This window comes from Primulina tabacum, chromosome 8 (genome assembly GCF_025594145.1).
Source record: "Primulina tabacum isolate GXHZ01 chromosome 8, ASM2559414v2, whole genome shotgun sequence".
Classification (NCBI taxonomy): domain Eukaryota; kingdom Viridiplantae; phylum Streptophyta; class Magnoliopsida; order Lamiales; family Gesneriaceae; genus Primulina; species Primulina tabacum.
Window position 1 is genome coordinate 100227 of NC_134557.1, and position 26811 is coordinate 127037.

General features: G+C 33.6%; 3 protein-coding genes, 1 long non-coding RNA gene and 1 pseudogene across 6 annotated transcripts; 3 read left to right on the forward strand and 2 right to left on the reverse strand.

Moving 5' to 3' along the window:
• Positions 1 to 278: 278 nt before the first annotated feature.
• Positions 279 to 2128, reverse strand: LOC142554356 (uncharacterized). Its single transcript, XR_012822168.1, has 3 exons — positions 1597 to 2128; positions 1392 to 1466; positions 279 to 1173 (listed from the first exon to the last, which is right to left on the reverse strand). It is a non-coding gene; the product is annotated as an uncharacterized LOC142554356 (long non-coding RNA).
• A 1021-nt stretch (positions 2129 to 3149) lies between these two features.
• LOC142554252 (putative glycosyltransferase At5g03795) lies at positions 3150 to 4992 on the forward strand (annotated as a pseudogene).
• A 3549-nt stretch (positions 4993 to 8541) lies between these two features.
• On the forward strand, positions 8542 to 12214 carry LOC142552581 (trihelix transcription factor GT-4-like). Of its 2 annotated transcripts, none has more exons than XM_075662264.1 (5): positions 8542 to 9269; positions 10311 to 10349; positions 11082 to 11213; positions 11389 to 11613; positions 11711 to 12214. In XM_075662264.1, the coding sequence occupies exons 1-5, from the start codon at positions 8645 to 8647 to the stop codon at positions 11911 to 11913; spliced, it is 1224 nt and encodes a 407-aa protein (XP_075518379.1). In that variant the 5' UTR covers positions 8542 to 8644; the 3' UTR covers positions 11914 to 12214. The 2 variants fall into 2 exon arrangements, with proteins under 2 accessions (XP_075518379.1, XP_075518380.1); XM_075662265.1 differs by having other exon boundaries at positions 8543 to 9269; positions 11389 to 11617.
• A 4338-nt stretch (positions 12215 to 16552) lies between these two features.
• Positions 16553 to 18678, reverse strand: LOC142554253 (uncharacterized). Its single transcript, XM_075664945.1, has 3 exons — positions 18643 to 18678; positions 16945 to 17085; positions 16553 to 16855 (listed from the first exon to the last, which is right to left on the reverse strand). Exons 1-3 carry the CDS (start codon positions 18676 to 18678, stop codon positions 16553 to 16555), a joined length of 480 nt encoding a protein of 159 aa, XP_075521060.1.
• Positions 18679 to 20903: 2225 nt separating this feature from the next.
• On the forward strand, positions 20904 to 26811 carry LOC142552582 (nuclear pore complex protein NUP54). 2 transcript variants are annotated; one of them, XM_075662266.1, is made up of 9 exons: positions 20904 to 21313; positions 21420 to 21473; positions 21820 to 21879; positions 22000 to 22098; positions 25074 to 25139; positions 25211 to 25297; positions 25596 to 25697; positions 26066 to 26212; positions 26384 to 26811. In XM_075662266.1, exons 1-9 carry the CDS (start codon positions 20948 to 20950, stop codon positions 26492 to 26494), a joined length of 1092 nt encoding a protein of 363 aa, XP_075518381.1. In that variant the 5' UTR covers positions 20904 to 20947; the 3' UTR covers positions 26495 to 26811. The 2 variants fall into 2 exon arrangements, with proteins under 2 accessions (XP_075518381.1, XP_075518382.1); XM_075662267.1 differs by having other exon boundaries at positions 20904 to 21199.

Genomic DNA, 26811 nt, shown 5'->3' on the forward strand with positions numbered 1-26811 from the left:
TTATCGGACTGAAATGGAAAAAGTAGAACTGAAGTAAATAAACTAAAAGCTCTCAAAAGTATTAATAAGTCTCAAAACTAATAATTTAGACTAGCTGAACTGATCAGTCAACAAGTTTGACTCCTGATCAGTTGGTCACGTCATCAGCCACAGTTTTGAATCTTAGCAAGCAAACTGCCACTCCGTACCAAAACAGAACAGAGGAAACGTGACAGTGTGATACATAGTACATTTGTCAGAAAAAGATGTCTACGTGGACTAAAAGACGATTCAACAGATATTAATCATTAAATGCATTCAATTACATTCAGCCAATGTCGGTGAATTCCCACCACAACCATTTCCGCACAAGAAAAAAATTGATGTCCGACATCAATACCTACCATCGTGAATGGATAACAAGTCCTAGTATATCAAATTTTACTTGAGGAGCTGATAACAAGTCCTGAAGACCATCCCCGAAAATAAATTAAATTGACATCAATACCTACCATCGTGAATGGATAACAAGTCCTAGTATATCAAATTTTACTTGAGGAGCTGATGACAAGTCCTGAAGACCATACCAGAAAATAAATTAAATTTGATTATACTGAATTAATCATCAACAAGTAATCTTTTGAAGGATCGAGTACACATGAAACAGATTTCTAAGTCACATATATATGGATGTGGATAACTAATATAGACACGTCGAAATTCTCATTACGAAAATTCTCTGGTGGTTTAGAACTAGTTTAAGTTACATAGAAATCAGTAGGACACAAGTCCACAATACCTGGAATTGAACCGACTCTCTTCTCGGAGTTTAAGGTAGCATGAGTCCTCATAATCTGGTAATTCAATAGCCGCGGTTTTTTAACAAAACACAAAGAGGAAGCATATGAGTGAACTGTAGAGTAGAAAACTATGACTCAAAACAGTTACATATAAGTAAGAGCAAGAACAACGGGTGTAATTGACATGGATAATGTATGAAATGTCGCTAAGGTTGTTCAAAACGGTTAGAACAATTAACTTCCCCCTTCATAAATTGTTTCGTTTGATACACATGGAAAAGTGGTTTTAATACATCCCATTCAGGCTATGTGAATTATAAATGACATGCCTCGGAAATGGCCTTCAAATCAGGTCGCTTGGCAGGCTTTTTAGAGTAATCGTCAGCAGCGTTCTCTGTCTGCACTTGTTTTAACATCATAAGTTAATAGCAAATCAAAAACTGAACAAATAATCGATGGGATTGCTGGAAAGGGAAGCCATTAGTTTTAGAACAATATGACAAAATGACTCCTCGAGTGATTAATCAATTGCTTACAAAATATTAAATGAAAATTTTTAATGAATCCATTCATGAAATAGTTAATCTCGACATTTAAATATCCCCATCATGCCTTGAATTGGGAAACTGATCTTTTTGCGCTTCCCTTGTCATCAGCTTCTTGCCTTGCACACCTCTTCCCTTCTTCCTATAATTTGAATGAAAACACATAGCGCTAAGTGGAAAAAACAGCAATCAATCTGAGTTTGAGGTAGAGTTGAGATAACAGCACACCAAACAGTAATAAACCAAGAAAAGGGTGGAGTGAAGTCATTTGCCTGAATGCATTGAAGTTATAGTTTATTGAAAGTACGGAGAGTTTAGGTGACCATGGTGTATATTGGTGGAGTCAGCAATGACATTGCGAACCACATGAGCAGGGTCTGGCATTTGGAGCTTTCATTTCTCATGAGGGATCTTGCTCATTTTGTTTCGTGGAGGCTCCACCTTCTTCCCAACGTCTCGCGCAGTGGTTTTTCTCAAAGGATATCTTCTGGAGCTGGCAGAGGCTGGCGCTGGGTCGGAAAGCTCATCGTTGCAAAGGAGCACCATGGTGGCGGAGGGGATGTTTGAAATTTCTCAAGGTTTTCTGAAAATTTTCGGAGTCATCTCCTCACTCTCTCTCACTCAATTGCAGTCATAAATGCTTTGCTTTCTTGGGAACGGCGATCCATTTTCCTTTTTTAATTAAACATAAACATTTCTTTTATGTGCACAATGTGTTTATTTAAGTAGTAAAATTAATTTATGTATTATTGATTAAATGGTAAATTGATACATAAATTTTTGTTAATGGTCTAACTAATTACGATATTTATTAACTAAAAACTGTATTTTTTTTCTTTTATCATACAAAATGCACATATAATTCTTGTTTTAAATTAATTACATTTTTATATTATATTTTAGAAGTAACAAAATTTGGTTAAAATTTTGATTTATACATAGTTTTTATTATATTAGATTAGATAGATTAAATAGATTTTACATTTTTGAAAAGATTATTTTTCAAGTATTGTTAAACAAATAAATTGCTAATACAAAATAAATTTTTTATTTATATATGAGAGTTGATATTTACACGCTATTTTATGTGTAAAATATATGTCTGATTTTTCAGAAATTGAGCACAAATAAAAAAGAATGAATGGAAAATATCAACTTTTTATAAGGGTTATTTATGTATATATTTGTGATAGTCAAACTTGTTGTATCAATTTTATTTATATGGACTTATACGTGAATAAGTATGCGCTTGTGGATTGTTTATCAATTTAAGTTCAAAATAAAGTGATCAGCTAAGGTTTCGAGATATTGGGCTTTAATGTATCTAATAGGTTATAACATTTAATGTATAGAGACATAAGTGTAATTTATAACATTTGATGTATAGAGACATAAGTGTAATTTTTCTTTCCCATTAAGAAAATAATTGGAAGATCAAGAAACGTTCTAAATAATTCAAGATTATGGCTTCAGTTACGCTTCCGCTTAAGTTTTCAATCAAATTCTTAATGATTTAGCATGATGGATTCTGCGATTTATGGGTTTTCCACAACAAATAGTATCAGAGTTACTCATGATTGAATCTTTGAGATCTATTTAAAGTTTTGGATATTATTTGGATCAAGATCTGAAAAAGAAAATTTTGTTTAAAAATTTTTTGATATGGTTTCAAATCTGGAAAATATTTTGGATGAATTATCTATTAATACCATGTACATTGGTGCTATGACCAAACTCAAGATTTTTGTGCATCCTGATGCATTCATGAACAAGGATTCATCCCCTTTTGCCTGTGTTTATTTTGGATGAATTATCAATTAATACCATGTACATTAGTCTACCATTTACCCCAGCTATGACCAAACTCAAGATTTTTGTGTATCCTGATGCATTCATGAACAAGGATTCATCCCCTTTTGCCAGTGTTTTTCTTCCCCATCCAAACCCCCTGGATCCAAAAATTGGGAATTATTTCAGTGAACATGCTTTTGAGCTGGCTCTTCTCAAGAGTTCACTCATTACTCAACGTCCTGAGGAAGCTCACTTTTTCTTCATGCCCTTTTCCATCAACGCTATGCGTAATCGTGCCCTTCTGCATTCAAAGTCAGCCATTTCCAATTTTATTGCATAATATATTCTGAGGATCAGCTCCGAGTTTGAGTTTTGGAATGCTTCTGGAGGTTCCTGCCACTTTTTTATCTGCTGTCATTCAGTTGGGCGGGAGGCTGCATCCAACAATTTTGCTTCGCATAATAATGTCATCCAGATTACTTGCTCATGCAACTATTTTCAAAGGCTCTACTCTGCTCACAAAGATATAGCATTGCCTCAAGTTTGGCCACATTCCCACAATCAATCAATTCTTGATTCCTCTAAATGATAGTTATGCTTTTTACACATTCATAGAAAAATTCGATTCACCATTGCATTGCCTGGTTGGGTTCTTAGAAGTTATTTACATATTGAAAAAAAGCTTCTTCTTTACAAATACGAGTCAAGGAATAGATTCATAATTCTGCTTATAATTACTACCCCTTATTATCATTTGTGTTTGTGGTTATTAAACGTAAACAAGAAGGTTGGGAGAGATCTAAAGATAGAGGTGGAAAATAATTTTCTATTGCAAATCCCTGTAGCATTAATGGAATGGAGAATTCTAGTATGCCAATTATCCTTTATTCCCCTGCTCGATGACCTATATTAAGAATGATACCAATTACCAACAGTTCTGAGTTTCACCTTGCCTTTTTGCATCTTTCTTAATTTGCCTCAATGAAATTGGGCTCTGCCAGATTTTAATGATAAGGTTTGTGCATCCGATTATAACTGTTTCTTATACATTTTTGTAAAAGAAAGTGGATATATATGTTTCAAAGGAAAAAAAATGGATATATCAAGCAAACTAGCTGGCTCAATCTTAGGAGCTATGTTGTTGTGATTTTGTAAAGGCCCCGCCCCTATAGAAATAGAAAGAAAAATCGAATGAATGAAAAGGTGACATTGTTGTGGGGGTGTGTATATTGCAGAGACAAACTTGTGTTCTTTGCCGGTCGAGTGCAGAACTCTGGTATACAAAAAGAGATACTAAGTTTGTGGACGAATGATACTTCTTTTAGTATATTTTCAGGGCATCAATCTTTCCCGTACGAGGAAGGGTTCAGGAGAAGCAAATACTGCCTGGATGTAAAGGGTTACGAGGTAAATACGGAAATGGTTAGTGATTCTATGCATTACGGTTGTATTCCGGTTCTTATATCTGATCATTATGACCTCCCTTTGCGAATGTCCTGGATTGGATCTAGTTTTCAATTATAATTAGCCAAAGAAATATTGGCCTTTTGAAAAACATCTGGACCTCAGTTGTATCTCAGCAAATGTATATGAATCTGTATCAAAATTTATGCTTGGTTAGGAATCACTTCAGGTGGTATATAAATGCAAATGCGATGCCTACCACTTATGATTCATTTCATATGACGACTTACCAACGGTGGCTGAGAAGAGGATTCCAAAGGTTGGCAACATGAATCATATATGATCTACGCAGTGGTCTTAATTACTAATTGATTTGTGCATTATCGGTGTTCCATTATTTGAATGCTGTGTAATTTTTTCTCATTATTCATCGGATTACATGTTATTTGAGTATCCATTTAATTTAAGCTTGATACGTGCATGCAATGAGTTATTTTCCTTGCTTCTATGAGAAAAATATGTTAACTTTTATATGGATTTATATATTGTAGAATCTACATAACATCTAGACAATTGAAAATAAATAAGGTTTGTTGGCTAAAATTTACTGTATGGTCTATGGTTTTGCATAAACATATGAAAATATTTTTTATATTTTTATTTTGGTGCGGAATTTTTTTATCTATGCAGGTTTTGCATAATCTGTCGCTAAATGGTGTGTGTTAAAATGAATCGAATGTGCGGATATTTATAGTCAATTTGCGATGGTTTTTGGTCAAAGTAGCGACGGTTTGTCCAGAAACCGTCGCATTTTTAAAATTTCCGACAGTTTTGCTCTTAACCGTAGCTATATTTCACGACGGTTTTGCTAAAACCGTCGTGAAATTAAGAAAAATCGTCGCTAATTTAAAACATGCAACGGTTTTAAGTAAAACCACTTAAAACCGTCACATCAGTTTTCTAAAACCGTTGTCGATTGTCCAAAAAACACGCTAATAGATAACGGTTCTATAAAACCGTTGTCTTTGACCCCCAAAAGACAACGGTTTTCTTAAAAACGCACATACGACAACGGTTTTCACTAAAACCGTTGTTAAAAAGCATACGACAACGGTTTTAGTAAAAATCGTTGTCGTATGTGCGTTGTTGTTTGGTATTTTTCTTGCACTAAAACCGTTGTTAAAAAACATACAACAACGATTTTAGTAAAAATCGTTGTCGTATGTGCGTTGTTGTTTGGTATTTTTCTTGTAGTGATGACTTCAAAGGCAACAAAACACAAAAACAAAGAAAATAAAAATATTCTTATATTTTATTAACGTGAGAATCTTGGAGTTTTGGAGGAAAATTTGTGCAAATCTTGATAGAGGCTAAGTCTCACTTTTTAAAAATAAAATATCTACAATCTTATCAACAATTTGAACTTGACATGAGCTTCAAACGCGGTTGAATCTTATTAAATTCAGTTAGAAAAAATTAGACTGTTAGATTTAATTAGGATTACTAATTCGAGAAATCGTTTAATAAATAATTTTGAAAATTTTGTCGTGAATTAAATAATTAATTTATTGAATTTGATACATATATTATAACTTGTCTCGATACCTTTATACACCTTAGTCATTTTTTAGAATTTGAATTTCCATATAAATTAACCTTCTCTTGTCTCTAATTTGGATTTTCTTAGCTTTAGTTAATTTATTTTAAGTTTTTAATTTATTTTAATTAATTTATCTTATCTCACTTGAATTTGTTATAGCCTAAATTAGATTAAATAATTCATATTCTAGTAATTTTAACAAACTACTATGTCAAATAATAATAATTAGATGGTGAGTCCAAGTATCGTACTCACGGAGATCAACTTTAAATACAAGAATATGATCATTATTTCCTAATTCAGGCTATTCAAATTAAGGTCGTTGATAAGATTGTAGATATTTTATTTTTAAAAAAGTGAGACTTTATCTCTGTCAAGATTTACCCACATTTTTTTCCTAAACTCTAAGATTTTCACATTAATAAAATATAAGAATATTTTATTTACTTTCTTTTGGTATTGTGTTGCCTTTGAAGTCTTATACAATCATCTTATCTCCAAAATTAAGTTTTTTTCCTTTTTTGTTCAAATCTAAAAATATTATAAAACTAATTCAAATAAATACAAGATAAAAGATAACGACTCCAGATATATACAAAATAAGAGATAACAATATCATATACGCATAAATATGATGATGGACACTTTCCTAGTTCAATCCTAATGTAACTTTCCAGGTTTTGTCCCAAATATTTCAAAAAAACTCCAAAATTAATTTTTCTATCTATTTGATAGATAAAACTCATAGGAATAGCTTACAGTGTAATGCATATGATATATATACGTAGAATGGTAAGCGAAAATAATAATTGAGAAAGAATGAGTAAGCAAAAGCAGCTTGATGGAACAAACTTTTGGGCTATACTTCACTTCTTTGCCTTAATCTTATGCTTAATTGCACTCCTACTCCTACATAATAATCTGATGCGCGATCTCTAATGTGAGTCCATTGGCTACCTGTTTCTTCAATGTGGGGTTAGGGGTAAGAGTAGGTTTTTTGTGAGACGGATCTCACGAATCTTTATCTGTGAGACGGGTCAACCCTACCGATATTCACAATAAAAATAATACTCATATTATAAAAAGTAATATTTTTTCATTGATGACCCAAATAAGATATATGTCTCACAAATACGATCCGTGAGACCGTCTCACATAAATTTTTGCCTAAAGGCGATTAAGGTTTCGACACGCGCAGAGGAAGCTAACAGGGTTGCACGTTTAGATGAAGACATCCTTGCTCTTTTTTCTTTATCGTGTTCTTCTCAAGTTTCTATGAGTTTTTTAAATGGTTTTTAATGTGTTTAATTTAATTTTTATTATTAAGTGGCCAAATTTTCTTTCAAAAGCAGATAGCTTGAAGGTTTATTTAATACTTTGGCTGGGGTGTGACATTCATAATTAGACTACATAAAAATTTTATTAATATTTCATGATGGTAGGCCTCGAGTTCACCAGTGCTTTTGCAGGTGTCCATGCTTCACCCTCATTTTTTGGATAAGAGTAATTGATCTAAATTGAATTATTAGTTATATAGAATTTGTGTGTAGTTCACTATAATGCGTGATTTCATTGATGAGAAAACTTTACATTAAGTCATGAATTGTTTTTTACTGAAATTTTTGTAATTTACTGCCACCGGAAAGAAAAAATAAATATTTTGTTAGGTGCATGCAATATGGTGGGGATGCTGAAAGAGGCCGATGATAAAGGAGGAGGTGATATTTATGGAGGTTGATATGGTGATGTGTCTATAGGCACGAGATGTTTTTATTGACGATCGAGAATGTGATCGAAATGGAAAGGATAAAGACGAAAAGCAAAGATATGGGTCTTCATATGCTACCAATATCTTGATTAATTGTTGATGTTTGATATGGGTCTCTCTTTGTTCTAAATGGGATGTCTGTGTTTGCTTATGTTCATATCATCTTTCGATTTTTATTCTCTGAAAATTGAGCGTACAATTGGAGATAATATATTTATTACGAGCTTCAAGATCTTATGATCTAATCTCTCACATATTCTCAACATATCCACTAAATCATTATATTATGACTTCTTAGACATTGTTTTATTATAATTTTTACAGACTAATTTATATTTTGGTTGGTAGATTTTAAACTCAAATGTTTCAAGATCTAGCAGAGTTCTCATAATTTTTAGATGATTTTTTAAATATTTTTTTACTTTTTTTACATTGAAGTTTATCATTATTTGATATTACTGTTTCAAAAGAATATTATTTTTTATGATCAATACATATATCATGTGAGGTAACAAATTGAGTTTAACATATTTATTTGAGTTTTGAAATCTCTTGTTTTTCATGGATCAAGTACAAAAAATCTTATTATCATGGTGTCGTAGAATCACGAAGGTTTAATATATTAGCATCGGGCACACAAGTATACATGATAAGCCAGGGCCAAACAAGCAAATGTCAAACACCCCGTTCGTTTTTGGTTTCTTGAAACCTCCAGCGCCACCCCACCCTTCTTCCTCCAATTACTCTCCCAAAAAAAATGTACATGTCTGAAAAACCCCCACAACAAGACTCCATCGATTTCTACAACAATAAACAAGAATCCCACCCCACTAACAACATGATCATTCAACTCCCCCCTCACCTGCACCTCCTCACCGATGGACCCGACACCACCGCCGCCACCATTTCCAGCGGCGGGGATGACACAATCAATACGCCGGCTGCCGCCAATAACCCATCGTCCTCATCTGCTCCCAAGAAAAGAGCCGAGACTTGGATTCAAGAAGAAACCCGGGCCCTTATATCTCTCCGTAGAGAGATTGACTCTCTGTTCAATACCTCCAAATCTAATAAGCATTTGTGGGATAATATATCCTTGAAGATGAGGGAAAAAGGGTTTGACAGATCCCCCACTATGTGTACAGATAAATGGAGGAATTTACTGAAAGAGTTTAAGAAAGCTAAGCAGAATCATGACGGAAACGGAAACGGAAATGGATCTGCTAAGATGTCTTATTATAAGGAAATTGAAGATATTTTGAGGGAAAGGAGCAAGAATGGTCCTACCTGGAAAAATCCCATACCTCATACTAACACCGCCGCTGCTGCTGCTGCTGCTGGTGGTTCTAAAGTTGATTCTTTTATGCAGTTTGCTGATAAAAGTATTATTTGTCGTTTCCTTGATATTAAACTCCTCTTGTTAATTTTTATGCTAAATGTTTTAGAAATGGAAACATGGAATGTGCTATTCTACCATTTTTAGGGCTTGTTGTTTGACCTACTTTGCAGTGTTTTCGATAATGTGGACTTTGTTTATATTTATGGAGTTCCTAGTCGCAAAGGTGTCTGCTCTTGGTGGCATTGTTTGCCACAACAAGAATTTAGTTTTGTGAGTAGTATCGTTCAAGTGATGTACTCGGCACTTTCTTTGGGTGTGTTATATACATATTCTGTTTATCTGTATCCTTCACCTGCGTATTTTATGGGAAGATCATGTTTAGTAATCTCTTATTTTCAAGTTTCTGCTGCTACGCACAGTTGGAAAATTTCTAAAAGACATGATTTGATGTAATTTTTTTGGAAATTATCCTATTGTGTGTTTATGAAAGAAATGAATGGATTCGGGCATTTCAAGTGGTAGGTATGTGTATGCTCGAGATCGAGCCCATGCATACAATTCTGTTTCTTATGGGACTTTTTTTGGTTGTTACAATTTTGGCATAAATTAATTCTTGGAAACCAGTTTATGTTGCATCCTTTTGATTTTATTTCATAACCTTTTGATAATGCACTGTCTGGTTTTCATAGTTGGGAGTCATGGAAACGGGTATGAAATAATTCTCCAATATTTTCTAGAATAATTTGCAAGTGTCCATATGTGGAATAATTTATCCATGTATATTTTGACAATTCCCTACCTTCAACAATAGTACAATATATGTGTTGAATCTTGGTATTGAATTTGGTTGGCAATCTTTTTTGCCTTTCCATGGATGTGTTGTCCTCGATTGTACATTTTATATTTATTATTCATGAATTTGTTTCTTATTTAACAAAATAACGTCCAGGCTATTTGGGGTGTGTCCTTGATTTCTTCGTATCCATATTTTAATGTTAAATACCCTTTGTTAAAGACATGTTTCCTATAAAGTCAGATGTTTCTATATCTGGGCGAATTGATCCAACTTATTTGGCTACTGCAGGTATTGATGATAACAATCTTACTTTTGGACCTATGGAAGGTGTGTTTACCAATCAAAGGCTTTAGTTTAACGCGTTTAAAAAATTACTTGTAGTTTAATTTTTGTGGTTAATCATATATGATATCTGCATGTTTGGCGTTAAGACATGCAAAAAGTTCCATGTAATTTGATTGTTTAACAAAGTCTGTAGTAATTGTGTGGTTTTATCACACAAGATGACTAACTCTGTTTGAAGGATGCTATCGTAATGATTTGGATTCCAACTTAGCTTACTTTACTTCATGAGTTATTGAGATTTGTTTGATGATGCAAGGAGTCAGGTTCATCTCTTTCCTGTGAGAGCATATTCATTAAAATGTAGACTTTAGTAAAAAAAATTGACTGACTTTGCCAAAAAGAAGGGGTTGATTGTTTGTCTTGTCTCATGACATTCTTCCCCATAGGTGGCTGAAGTGTTTTGGGTTTAATGCACTTCCTGACATTGTCAAACCCTACCCTAGAATAAAGTGACAATTTTCAATTATTCCATGATCATTGTATTATATGTCATGTTTCATTTTCCTCATGATTATTAAAGTATGCAAATTTTTTTATGAATACTGAAAAAAAATTTGAACTGTTAAAGAATTAGCACAGATTTGTTACTAAGTAATGCTCTTTTAACTTGTTTTAACATATTGACAGCGTAGATATGTTATTTTCATCAAGGTTGTCTGTTGAGACAATTCCTATTATAAATGGAAGAAATTTAGGTAGACCTTTTGTATACAGCTAATGGCAGGTCAACCCTCAATTTAGAAAGACGTTTAGATCATGATGGACACCCTCTCGCGATCACGACGACGGATGCTGTTGGAGCAAGTGGTGTTTCTCCTTGGAATTGGAGAGAGACTCCTGGAAATGGTTAGTCAGCAAAAAGAATTTGCATAACCTCTGAACGTTATAGATATTAGAAGTTGTGTGTCCATTTATAGTTCTATGTGTTTTTAGTTACAGTTCCTTGACAGTAAAATTGGAAGTTGAGTGTCCATTTATAGTTAGGATTTTTTTGCTGTCTGATTATTATATTTTTCGGCAGGTGAACAGAGTAACACTTATGACGGGAGGGTTATAACAATAAAGTTGGGGGATTATTCTAAGAGGATAGGGATTGATGGGACTGCAGATGCCATCAAAGAAGCCATCAAATCTGCTTTCAGGTTAAGGACGAAACGTGCGTTTTGGTTAGAGGATGATGATAATGTAGTTCGAACGCTTGACAGAGACATGCCTTTGGGAAACTACACTCTTCATGTTGATGAAGGCCAGTTGTGTGCAACATTTACTTGTAGCTCTTGAATCGTGTCACAGTTATAGTACTGTTTAATATACACTCACAAAATATATTCCTGACTTTGCAGGTCTCACAATAAAAGTTTGTTTGTACGAAGAGTCGGATCACTTGCCAGTACACACTGAGGACAAAACATTTTACACTGAAGATGATTTTCGTGACTTCCTGTCCCGCCGTCGATGGACCTGTTTGAGAGATTTCAATGGCTACCGGAATATTGATACACTGGATGAGCTTTGTCCGGGAGCTGTATACCGTGGTGTCAATTAAGGACTGACCACAAACTGTTGTGGCCCTTAGATAACAAATGGATGAGAGGTGTGATTGACTGTGTGTGATTTGCTAAGAAACTCTAGGCTAGTAGTCATGTTTTACAAAAACACATTTGCAACTGTTTGTCCCATCCCAAGGATTTGTACAAATATTTCTTACAAGCTGCATGCAGCATATGCCGACCACCGTACCCACTGCTCCAAAAAGCGGATATACATGCATGTCATACTAATTGTGCAGCTAGCATATACCATCTATCTACGAAGAAATAACTGCAAAACCAAGATTACCTCAGGCCTCGTACATCCACCCATTTTCTTGAGAATAACACGCACATCCTTTTATTTACACGGAAAATGTGTGTTCTCTTAAATATGTGCCCAAGAAAATGGGATGCAGAATTTTTGTCTAGTTTCGTTGGTCCATTCCATATGTTTATTGTTTGAATCCCGCTATGAGAGAATTTTCTTGCACCCAAAATGTGACGATTATTGGTCGTTAGTATATTTTTTTTCTGCAGTAGCTCTCATTTTATTTATTTCTTGTAAGGGTTTCTAGCTGTAAAATTTCAGTTAATAAATGACATTCACTGGCACAAATGTTGCAAGGGTGTTGTTATTTACACTCAATTTGTTGTTATTTGCACTCCGTTTGTGAATAAATTTTACGCAATGGAGTGTAGATATCACAAATTATATTCACATAGATTTTCGCACATTCCATGTTGCTGGGGAAATTATAAAAAATCATGGTTTTTTTTTATAAAAAAAGTCTTGATAGTTTAAAAGTTTGTAAAATGAGTTATCATATTGAAAAAGTTTATTCCTACCTAACTGATTTTTTTTAGTGTTAATGTAATTCCATTATCAAAATAACATGTCTACATGGACACCTTTGGTCAAAAATAATGGAATTACATTATGATACACTAAATTCCTCCTAAGCTACGTACATCTACAAGCCATAGCATACACTACTTGGTTAGCTGTTTTGGGGAAATATTAAATCTTGATCCTTATTGGTTGGAGAAAGGGATGATGAAAGTTGGTTGGAGAAGTGGATTCTAATTTTCTCAGCAATGAGTTCCTCAAAACTACTAGTATTATAAATTGATCGTCCAGTTTCAAAAATATCTTCATTATGTTTTTTATATTTATGAACACAATTTTATTTTAATGCATTTCAAAAGTTAAATCCGTTTTCTTTATGAATATTTTTGTTGATTAGTGAATAAAAATATCTTATACCTTGACGATCTATTTTATTTATTTAAACCATTATTATATGACCTATTTGAAGTTGAGTCATGGTATGTACATTATGCATTATTATTTTCGTACATAAAGGGTAGACCTAGCCAAGGGTCGGGTCAAACCCAGACCAAGATCGGAACTGGTCTGTGGTCAAGGGGTTTGATCCAGAACCGTGGCCCGAACCGTCCTAAGACAGTCTAGTTACGGTTTATGGTTGTAGAACCCATCGACATGTCGGTTGGATGGGTTTGACCCGACAGGTCGGTCAAATTTTATATATATGTATGTATGTATTTTAAATGAACGACCAAGATCGGTTATTCATATGACAGTTGAAGATCTACGGTTACGATTACGTGATCGTTATCTGCTCGGCTGATGGACCGTTCATTTTTCTTTTTAAAAAAAATCGTTTGAAATCAAAAGCCAAGATTTTGTGGCCGTTGTGCAATGGTAGACCAAGGTGGGTCGGGTCGAACCAAGACCAATTTGTTGACCATTGCACTTTTTTTGTTCGAAACTTTTTCTATAAATACCCCACCCCATTCATATTTTCCACACAATTTCATCTCAATATCTCATTCTCAATTGTTTATTGATTATCAAAATATCAAGTCTCGATTATTTGTTTATTGTCACTTCTTGATTTATTTTCATAATTACTTCAATATCATATTTATACAAATGGTCAGAGCCGATCAAGACGTATGGGTGGCAAAGGAATGGAAAAAGACATCATGACACCCGAGTTTGAGCATCGCTATTTTTCTTCATTCAATATCGATGACTATTATCTCTAATTTTTCCGATGAGGAACGTCAAGAACGTGGACAAGAAGGTCAACAAATATGTCATCATCAAAGTCAAGAAAATATGAGCAATCGGATGGTGCCTAAAAGTAAAACTCGAGCGGTGCCTCGCAAGACATCCGATGTCTTCCCTCAGGTGATATGCATGCCAAATGCAATTGTTGTTCAAAACTTTCAAATGTCAATAAAGAGGTGGTTACTGAAACTTTGACGTCATAAACAGAGAAAATAATCCAACGGAAATTGGTATTGATCATCCTCAAACTCAAATTTCGGCATTATGATTCTCAACTTGTGAGACCCCGAGAATAAACAATAGTCCAATATGATTCTCAACTTGAGCTATGATCGTTGGATACCTTGATATGATTGAATTTGATTCTGAGGTTTGTGAACACGATGCCATGTTTGGCATTATGTGGCCCTTAAATCATAGTCATTAGTGGCCCCCACTGATTGATTGAGATTTGGGATTTGATAGCGCTTTGTCGACGTTATCATACGAGTATCCCTGATTGAGGTCGGTGTGCCAGCTCGAGCATTGATTTGATAGCGATTCGATTGATTCTGATATATACTCAGTGGATGAGCATTTGACCTGATACATCCACGACATACATGCATTGCATACCATATATCATTGTTTAGATACTTGTGGTATATATTGTGGTTGTTTCAGACTGAGCTTTGCTCACCCCAGAGGGGGCTGTTGTTGCATTTGTATGTGGACAATGACAGGTACTCCAGGATATCAGGAGACCAGAGAGGGTGCTTCTGGAGGGAGTCACAGTTTGAGCTGAGGTTTTATGTTTTGTTTCTCAATATATATATATGTATGTATGTATGTATGTATGTATATACCATGGCATGTCCCGAGGATATAAGTTTGTTTGTATGTAGTTGGTTTTGATTATGTATGGGCATATTTTATGATGTGAGATAAAAAATATTATTTTTATTATTCAAATAATATATTTTGAGATCATTGTAAAGAAAATTTAAACTTGTTTTCCGCTGTAATTAATTAACCCTAATCAGATTGCATTGTAATAACGATTATGAGCTAAGGGCCCCACACAACTTTTTAAATTTGACGAATCTAAATTTAGAGAAGAAACAGCTACATTTTGTACGATTGAACAACTTTCTTTTAGTTTTAGTGATAAATTATCTTTTGAAATTTGGCTTTCTACAAGTCCTAATCCTTCTATAGACGTATCCCAGGAAAAATTTCAAACGCACAATTAAAAAATCAGTCGTTGGTAAAAAAATAATTAAAAAATTTTCTAGTTTAGTTATTTGTGTTTCGATATTTGGAGTGATCACTAGTAAATTTATTCATGAGTAGTACATAATATTGGATTGAAAATTCTTGGATTGTTAAAAAAAAAAGATTGCTTGCATATAGATATTTTAACAAAACGCACACGACATAATATTTCTCAACTTATATTTGTTATTTTAGCAGAATGTGGTCTAACTTTTCAAGTTTTTTCAATTTTTTTTAATAATGCTAGTACACATACTTCTAGTATTAGTTGGCTTATTGAAATATGTAAATCATCACTATGTGGTAAAATTTTTCATATTACGTACACATGTTATATTTTAAATTTGCGTGTTTAAGATTAACTAAAAAATTTATCATCACATATTCAACCAATTAGGAATGAGATTCATTATCTATGGACACATCCCCAAGTTATGAAACATTGAGACAAATTTTTCAAAATAAATGGTATGAGATCTAAACGGTTTTCACGAGACGTTCCAACTAGTTGAAATTCATCATATAAATTGTTATTATCGTCTTTTGAATATAAAAATTTTATGTATATTTTTCATCAACATGTTCAAACTCGTTTTTAGCTCAGGAGATGTTTGTGCCAAATAAGATATATCTCATTGGCCATTTGCAATTTTATACCACTCGAAAACCGAAGAATTTGTTCGGGCCGAATTATTAATTTACAACACGATCAATATAAAAAAATAATCAAATTACAATTTATAAATATGATATTTGTCTTTTTTAATAACATGAGGTTGATAGAGAACTCCAATGAGAAATCCAACGCATATCAGCAGCTCACTATAAAGTACATATCTGATTAAGTCCAAGCCCTGTCTCGAGTTCATTAATAGCAATCAAATGTTGCAATATCATCCGCATGAGCATTCTTCAATTCATCGTTGTGTTTACACGAAGAACCAACAATATTAACTATAAAATTAAATTTATCAAAAAAATGTTGAATAGATGTCACATTTTTTTATGTTGCAACTAAAGCCAATTGTAACCGATGAGCAAAGCAATGAACATTATAAACACTTTATAATCTTTTACAATCAAAGCTTGTAATCCATTAAACTCCCCCTCATATTACTAGTATCATCATGACCTTGACCTTTAATAATTTGAACATCCAAATTGTAGTGACATAAAACAGAATATACATCATTCTTTAAAGTCAAAGCAACAATATCAGATACGTGAACAAGCCCAAAAAAGACGTTCTTGAATGAATCCATTAGTATCCACATACCTCAATATTTTAGATATTTGCTCTTTTTTTACTTATCTTCGGCTTCATCCACAATTATGCAATACTTTACAACTCCAATTTGTTCACGAATTGCATTTTTTACTCTCATTGAGAGCACATGAAGTTTTTGTTTTTGAATATCATGACTTGTATACTTGGCATTTTTTGAGGCTCTCGCAATTGCCTTTGAAAGATCGTCATTATACATGGTTAGCACATCCAATAATTCAACAAAATTACCACGATTAGACGAACTAGATTTCTCATCATGGCATCTAAATGGAATTCCCTGAAGTCCAAGCAATCTTACCACATGTATGTGAGCCTTTAACTGAAGACGATTATTTGCAACTTGTTCAACATTAAAGTTATTGAATATCTTGATATATGTTGTGGCTAGTTCATCGAATCACCACATGCCTTTTCAGCATTACGATGGGGTGAAGATACATTATCTTTCTCTATATGATCTAAGAAAGCACAAGCTTTTCCATTTCTAACTTTCTTCCAATTATCAAACTCATCAACAGTAAATGCGTTTTGATTTGAGCATCCTAAAGGCTTGTTGAAAATAGAACATGGAAAACAATATAACTTATCTTTAGCATATGAATACTCCAGCCAAAGAAATTGCTCATACCAAGCATACTAAAATATTCGAGGGTGCTAAATATTTTATTTAGTGGATATTCTCCAACATTAGGTTGATATGCCTTTAGGTTCAAATAAGTTTGACCAATCTCTTCTCGTTGGTTATGATGATATTCCCAAATTTATCGACGCAATGCTGGATCACGCTCCAAAGAATTGAGATCAGCCTTCTCACTTTCTATATTTTGAATCTTTTAGGAGAAATTTCAAATGAAAAATCATTGTTATTTGATCTGGTTGATGAGGTCATAACAGTAGTTGTATCTAGTTCATTTGTTTCATTTCTTTGAAAAAAACTTATCAATTGTAAGTGATTTTCTCATTTGATGTATACGAAGATCCTAACAATGAAAAACTTGAATTCAGCTATTAAAATCTGTGGAAGCTCATCAAAAATTCAAACTTGCAATCCAAATCACATCATTCAAGCAAAAATCCATATAAACATCACAACTCCATTGAGTAAACACAAAACTAAACCCAAAATACATAGCTTTTCATTCAGACACATCGCACATGGTTATTTGAATGAGCACAACAAGAAACATTTTCATACACAAACACAAATGTGCAAAAAAAAAAAAAAAAAAACAGACACAAATTCTTAAGAGATAAAATCAAACCCAAACAAAAGACATAAATTTCTATGGCATCATTAAAGCAAAATAGATGAATTCAAAACAAAAACAAAAACAATCCAATTCAATTTCCGAAAATTATAGTATGAACTTTGATTATTGATTAACCATTCTTACTTACAAACTACAAATTTATGATTAGAACTTAGAACCAAGAAAAGATATCTTGATGGCGAACACGTTTAATTTCTTTTCCTTCAGTGTTCTTTACAAAGCCGATATGATGGTTGTTATTTTTTAAATTATTTAACATCAGATTTTAAGTTTCTTAAAAAAAAAGTGGGTGGCAAATAATATATATACTAAATAAAAAAATACATCACTACACTTATAAATTCCTTAAATTTCAAAAATCAAATACAACATAGTAGCAAAATTACTACCTCAAAAATCTACGTTCAGTAATCTCATATTATTATGGACCATATTTAAAATTTGCAAAGTGTTTCAAAAGATGTCAATTAATTTTTGTAAACATAAAATTTTCAGTAAATATACTTTAAGCTTTGGAATATATTTGCTTCTATACATAAGTAAACATTAAACTGTTATGTTAGTTAAAATGATTTCATTTTAATATGTGCTACGAATATGAAGGAATGTAAAAACAGCTGCAATAAAAATAAATATGGCTTCATGCAAAAAATAATAATCTGGCTATTTTATTCGGTTGACTAAATCAGTTCTTAAATAAATCTTTTGCGAATGACAACGCAATTTAGACAAAAATGGAATTGTGATGTTGATATATATGTGTGTGTACATGTGCATTTTTTTCAACTTTAAACTTTCAAGGTTTACAAATTTGTAAACTTATGGATTTTCATACCTGAAATGTCATATTATACACAAACACATCATTCATGTGTAAGCCTACTCACATTATCTTTTGCATATTATAACTTGACATCTACCATTACCTACCTAATGCTAAACTTGTCGACCATAACATACCAACAAAACAAGTAAATAAATTGTTGACTAAATTTTTATAGTTCAAATATCAAATTCTACTACATGTTTTGAATAATATAATTTCATATTGACAGTTTTTCTTCCCTCTAAAAAACTTCGTTATTCTTAGTTATATGACATTAATATCTTTTCATACCTAATTGCTGTTAAATTCTATGTATAAAAGATTTATATAATTCTATTATTTTTAGCTTCTTCTAAAGTCCATAGATTGTTATCAATCTTTTTTTTTGTTAACCACACAAGTATTATCATTTTTAAAATTGGCTAAGAACATGAAATCTTTTCATTATGAAAATATATATACGTCTTCAGAATTGTTTTACTGTTATAACAATGTTCATTTTACTGACACATATGATGAACATACGATGACTAGCTTTTTTAGTACATCACGTGTGGTAGAAATAAACTAAATAATGTGATGAGTAATGTTTCTAATTTAAAATAATAAATTGTGACTTAACACATGTCAATAGTTAGAGGTGACTAACCTATTTTTATTGAAGTTGACAAAAACACTCACAACATTTGTTATAAATTATACATGATTCAACTTATTTCATATAATATATGAAAATTCACTTAGCTTCCTCTATCTTACATATACATATATATATATACCGAAATGCTTATTTACTTGAAGTCTAACATACTTACTGTATTATAATTTTTTTCTCAATACCTATCCTTTGCTAACTACAAATTCAGTGTATAAACAAAATCAAATGGAAAGCAATCCTTACTGTATATGTATTGCTCATGCTGGACTACGCAACTAGCATTGAAACATACCTAAATATCAACGAGCTCCAAACAACTTCGATTCGTATACTCTAATTTCTCTTATTAATCCCTTATTGTGGTTATCTATTCGGTTGTCTTACGAATTAAATTAAATCTCATATATAAATATATTAAAAAATTGAGGTTAACAATTCACAAATATGTCGAACAAATTCTTAAATAAAAAAAACATTATATTTGTTGAGATCCTTTCTATGTTAACAGGCTTTCAAAATTCTTTTATTAAACTAAGGTTTTAAGTGTTCTTACGGATTGTTTAAGGGATCATATTACAGTTAATATTTAGATAAAATTTACCAAATTCATAAATCCACCAGCATCAATAATGTTATCAAGTGTAAGTACTATCATGAATTAAATATGGATGCTCTATTTTTAAATCTATAATACCATATTTATGGAGTAGATATCTTATTAGATTTTAAGATGAACATATATTTTATGGCCAATTTAAGTGAGGTTGTTAAACTTCTTCCATTTTAATCCCTGTTCAATCTTTTTTCCAAGCTATTTTCACTTCTATAGGTTCCTTCTACTCTCGTGTTTTATATTTTCTTAAGCAAAATTCCAAAATAAAATAATAATCGTATAAATACAAATATAAAAGAAAATAAAAAAATCATTGTAATCATAAGACATGGCTTTAACCAAAAAATTGAAAATATTCAAATCATTCGTTCTGGCTAAATTAGTTTTAAAAATATAAACAATAAATCTTTTATACATTACATTATGCATGTACAACTTTAACAAGATTAGACTGTCAAAATTTACAAACTCTTAAATTTATAAATTTATACACATGACATATCATCTTATAGCCAAACATATCACACATAAATAAATTCATTTACCTCCATTTGTTGATATATTACAATATCCACTTCACTTTATCATAGTTAACATTGATATTAGTTATTTCCCAATTTCTGTTTCTTTAACATCTATATCTGTCACAATTAATTTTGATTAATATTTTTAAAACTTGAATTATTTATTGTTAACTGTATCAATTAATTATGAGAAAATCAATAATTGTTTTTTAGTTCATATTTAATTATTTATTACAAGTTAAAAAATAATTTATTAAATAAGACCTACACAAATAAAAACACATGTTTAAATCCTAGATTTAAAAAATTATAAATGATCATATATTGAACTACAAACCTAGACACCTCCCGTCTAGTTTAATGAAATAAGTTAATATATTAATAAATATATTTTTTATAGCAATTTTTTTGAATTTTTAAAAATGACAAAAATTTTATATACGAATCTTCCCTAAAAAAACAGAATCAAATAATCAATCAATGGTCCTTATCCCCAAAATCTCAATTTAGGGTTCCCAAATGTTCGGAGCGCAGTCCTCGTCCTCCGCCACCACGGCCTTCGGCACTCCTGGATTTGGGACATCGCTCTTTTCGACACCTTTCTCTCAGCAATCTCATCCTCAGCACCAGCAGACTCCTTCGATATTTCAGACTCCTCAACTGCAGCAACAGCTGCAAACTCCTTCGATTTTCCAGACCCCTCAGCCACAGCAAAGCTCCGGCACCCCTTTCGGATTGGAGAATCCATTTAACACCGCCGCTCAATCGCAGGTTACTCCTTTTACTAATGCTTCGCCTGCATTTCAGTTTTCTAATTCGCAGCTTACTACGCAAATGGCCCCCGTCGCCCCTCTCCCATTCTCACTCCCTGATCGTGATATCCAAGTGAGGATTTTCCTATTTATCATAGTTCATCTACTGTATTAATTTGTTCCATAGCTATTCATTATACTTCCCTTTTTCCCTCTTTGCGATGTGCCTTAAATTTTAGGCCATTGTGGATGCGTACAAGGAAGAACACGGGAACCCCAAGTATGCCTTTAAGGTATTGTTTTGTCTGAGAATAGTGGTTTTTATCAACATTCCCAGAAGTTCTAGTGCAGTTTTTGTGTAATTATATTGGCATCAGACTTTTATGTGTAAATGCTAAGTTGGAGTTGTCTAGCTTTGCAGCTGATCATTTCACTTGTAAAAGATGCATTTTGTTGCTTGAAATCGTATCCTCGAAGTAAAGTGGAGTTAATTTGTACTGATATTTTGAACGTGCATTTCTATAGCACAGATAATATTCCAGCCTTACGTTTAATTTTCCACTTTTAATGTCTTTTAGGTGAAAAATTGACATTAGGTTGACCATTTTTTTAATTAAACGGTTCTTGTTGATTTTGCAGCATCTATTGTATAGTGTGACTGAACCTCAGCAAAGGATAAAGCCTGCAGGTGTATCAGATGTAAGTGTTGTTTAATCACTAAACTTTTAGATATTTTATACTTCATTGATTATTTCAAACATATATTTACATATGAAAGCTATACCCAGAGTTTAGTAAATTGTTTGGGCTGGATGCCAGATTTTGTGGGCAGATGCAATGGGGAAGCTGGAAGGCATGGAAAGTTCCCTATGGCCCCAGCTTGTGCAGGGGTTTAAAGATCTTTCCAACCGTCTCAAGGTACTTGAACTGGTCTTGATTAATCTTGGATTTGAAATTAGTTTCGTAGGGTGCATTTAGTGACATGGCTCACAGGTCTGAATAGCAAGCTCGATTCATACTCAATCAAAGTTGAAATTTTTTGAACTCGAATTTTGTTATAGTTGGATCAGATATAACTATCCTATTCATCCTACTTTTGGTTTGATATTTAAGAGTCTAAGACCCTGCTTTAATACTCAAGCTATTACACCTCCCATTTTACTTATCACACCCTGCCGATGTGACAATTCATTCTCTTCCTTCAATTTCCCGACATACCCTCACTTTTTTTGCTATTTAAATAACCAGGCTTCAAAAATCTGGACAAAACTCTAGATTTTGCTATTTGAAAGTTTTTTGAACCTGAATTTAGCAAGTGAGATTCTTCAATAATCAATACAGATGGAATCTTGAATTCTGGCTGTAAGGAAGGATTTTTTCCTTACAATATTTATGAAATTGAGCCAAGGCAACTCGTTCTTGCTGCCCTTTACAGTCTCCTTTGAACAACTCGTTCTTCCACAGGGATTTTTTGTGCTTGCAGATTTCATGAAGGTAAACTGGGCAATGGTTCTACGGTGGAAGTGATGGACATTCTTGATTTAGCCCTGGGATCTTGGAGATGAAATTATTCTTGTAAACCGCAAAAAATTCACCATTGTTGCAAGTTTCACAAGAAAAAATGGAGGATGAGGTATAAGGATGAACTTTGCAGAGGAGAAACCAAGAAAAAAAGATGGTTGGTGGGAGACAAGTAGGTTGAAAAAAATCTTGTGTTATACCATTGCGGAGAACCAGTGTGCTTTTATTAAAGGAAGACAGATACTGGATTGTTGCCTCCTCGCGAATGAGATTGTGGAAGTACCGACAAAAGAAAAAGAAAGGTTGGGTGCTCAAAATCGTCTTGGAAAAGGCATATGACAACGTTGACTGGCGATTTCTAGACTTTGTGTTACTCAAAAAAAGATTTGGTGAGAGATGGAGGAGGTGGATCAGGGGATGTGTTTCTAGTGTATCTTTCTTAATCTTTATTAATGGAAGACCGTGTGGGAAAATAAAAGGGGGGAGATGATTAAGACAAGGGGATCCACTTTCACCGTTTCTATTCAATTTAGTCGTCGATGGGTTGGGGAGGATGGTGGATAAGGCAAGGGCAGTTAATGAAGTAAGGGGGCTCGAAGTAGGGAAAGAAAAAATCGAAATCTCGCATTTACAGTTTGCTGATGATACCCTGTTCTTCGCAAAATCACAAAAGGATGTGTTGGCAGTAGTGGACATACTCAAACTGTTTGGCACCAATTCAGGGTTGAAAATTAATCTGGGTAAAAGTGTTGGGATTGAATTGTTCAGAAGAGGAAGTCGATGATATGTCGATAACTTTTGGGTGCAAAAAAGAGAGATGGCCTATTAAGAATCTTGGGGTACTGTTGGGAGGTAATCCCACAAAAATGGAATTCTGGGAACCAGTGCTTTCGAAAATGTCCAAGAAATTAGTAAGTTGGAAAAAGTCGTTCCGTTCGAGGGGAGGACGCCTTACTTTGATAAAGACCGTGCTTTGTGCGTTGCCATCTTATTTCATGTCCCTTTTCAAAGTTCCAATCAGGATGGCTACAAGAGTGGAAAAATTGATGAGGGATTTTTTGTGGGATGGTGATGATGGGGAGAATCACTGCCATGTGGTTGGATGGAAGCAGGTGTGTAAACCAAAGGATAAAGGAGGTTTGGGATTGGGGAATATATGTCTCAGGAATAAGGCTCTTCTTGGTAAATGGTGGTGGAGATGTTCGGTGGAAAGGGGGTCGTGGTGGAAAAAAGTTAGTAAGAGCATCTATGGGACACAGGAAAACGGGTGAGACTTGGGGTTGGCGGAGAAAACGACATTCAGAAGTCCTTGGAAGTTCATCTCTCGGTCTTACCAGGCTTTTCATCAACTTACTAAGGTGGTGCCAAAACAGGGAAATCTTATTCGTTTTTGGGAGGATGTTTGGGAGGGTGGGGTCTCGTTTAAATTCAGATTTCCGTCCTTGTTTTGTATTTGCAGTTCTACTAACAAACCTATCAGTCACTTCATAGAAGTCGTCAATAGTGGGGGTAGATCTTCTATCATTTGGGATTTGAGGTTTAGAAGAGATCTTACTGAGGGTGAGTTAGGGGAGTTCACTAATCTGTTGGGTTACGGGTGTTCCATACAGAAAAAGTTCAGCAAATTCTGGTATTTGATAATTCACTACTCATTTAGGTCCCTATGGTTGGAAAGGAATAGAAGAATATTTGAAGATGTTTCGGAGTCCGTCGATCAAGTATGGGAGAGAATAAAATTTGGAGTCGCATCTTGGACAACAAACTTGCAAGAGTACAATCATTTATGCATTTCGGATTTAGTTAGGGACTGGAAATCTGTTTGGTCGTGAATATTGTGTGATGATGTCATAGAATTGTGCTTATTGAGAATTGTGTGATGATGTCATAGAGTTGTGTTCTAAGTTAGTCTTCTTCTAACGTTGTTGCGGATTACTCATCCGCGCAATTGGTGTAACATCAATTATTATAATAAATTTAGTTTTCTATCAAAAAAAAAATTCTATATTTCAATTTCTTATCTATCTTTCAGTTATCATATCCTCCAAACCAAACTGTACCTAAATGGATAATAATACATATCTATTTGTGTACTAATAAATCTCATTTCTTACCAAAAAGAAATGTAGAATAGAATATGTGAATGGATCATGAGGAGAAACATGCAAGCGCCAAGTGTAAAGATGAAAGATATTTTCCTTTGAAATCTATTGTATTTGATTGGATGGAAATACTTCATAAACACAAATGTTCTCTGGTTTGTGATTTCATACATGGTTTACCAAATTTATTTGCTTGTGCGTCATGTTGTTTGTTCTTTGGTTATATCGTAATTATGACCTTTCATCATTGAATCTCATTTTATGATGGTGCAGCTTCAAGACGAAGTCATTCTTTCGGATTCAGAGAGACTGAGGATGACTCAGAACAATGTCAAGATGGTGATATCTTGTGTCCTCTCTCTCACCCCTCCCCCCTCTCAGTGTGAATCTCTCTAATTATATTTACACAGCTCCAAAGGCATTTTCAAGCTGACACCCTTCCTTGGATTCAAAGGATGCAACAAAAAGAGCAAGGTCTACAGAGGCGCCTTTTGAGGGTGGGAATAATTTTGTGGAGCTCTATTCAATAGTAGTATTATTTTTTAACAGCATTTCATTGCAGCCTGGACTGTTTCTAATTGTCATCATATTTTGAAAGTCTGGTGTGCTGAAATAAAGAAACTCGCTTCTTAACACTAAAAAAGTTGCTTCATGTTTTCTCATTTAATTGCTTGGTTAATACTGTTATTTCCCTGGGACAATCCAAGCCAACTGAAACTAGTTTGTACTTCAAAGGATTGTGTCAGATACCTTTAGGTTTCATACTGTAATATGCTTTGCATCTGGTCTATGCAGTTAATGAGAATAATCGAGTCACTTGAGGGTAAAGGCTGTAGATTGCCTCTAATGAAAGGGGAAGCAGAATTGGCAGAGAAGCTGGCTATGATTACAAGACAGGTTATCTATCTACCTATCTACCTATCTATCTACCTAGCTATCTATCTATCTATCGATCTATCTACCTCTATCTGTCGATCGATCTATCGATCCATCCACACACACACACACATGTATATGCGCGCGAACATCAGGAAGGGCTCGTCTATGTAGATTCTCCTACACACACACATATGTATACGCGCGCGAACATCAGGAAGGGCTCGTCTATGTAGATTCTCCTACCATACTGTTCTATCTCCAACTATATCATCATCTATGATCTATCTATCTATCTACATAAATATATTCTGATTTTAATCGAATGTTTTCTGTTTTAGAATGAATGTGAAGATTTATCTTTCTGACTAATGAATGTAACCCACCAGTTAAAGGGATCTGGAGCAGAACTAGTGAGAAGAGTCCAGAATCTGCTTGCTTTATCCCGCCTTCAAGCGGATGGCCTAAATGGTGGCTCGCTTTATTTTCCAGGATCAACCAAAATTCATGAACAAAGTCTTGCCGAGATGCAGGAGGTTCGCTGGCTAATATTCTATGCTGATGTCCAGCTCGTTTTTTTTTCTGTTGGGCTGAAATTTAACGTGGATTTATATTTTTGACAATCTAAAGAGTATTATCTTGTTGGTGTTCATTATTCTTTTTGAATATAAATTTATATTATTTTGTATTTGTTTTTTGTGGGATAGATGTTGCAACAGCAGATTGTGGCTATTGCTGGGCTTGGCAACGTGCTAAAGCGTGACATACGAGATACGGAGATTATAATGGCTGAAGATACAGAAATGTCTCAGGACTAACGCATTCCCCTTGAAAGTTACGTTTGTATTTGCTCGGATTGACAAGACCATTATTTCTATAAGAGGTTGCGAGTTACTTGACGTGTATGGAATTATATTACATCCTTTCAAATTGCCCTATCGAATATTGAGGTTCAACATACTTACATTGTGTTTAGTACAAGGGAATGAGGAATAAAATAGACGCTCATAACTCGTTCTCTTTACTCAGTATGTCATGGGTCTCATGTGAATGCCTATTTTCATGTCAATGAATATTTCAAATCCATGGGATTTGTCATTTAATGTGTTTTGTTCCCGCTCCCCATTCTTTTCAA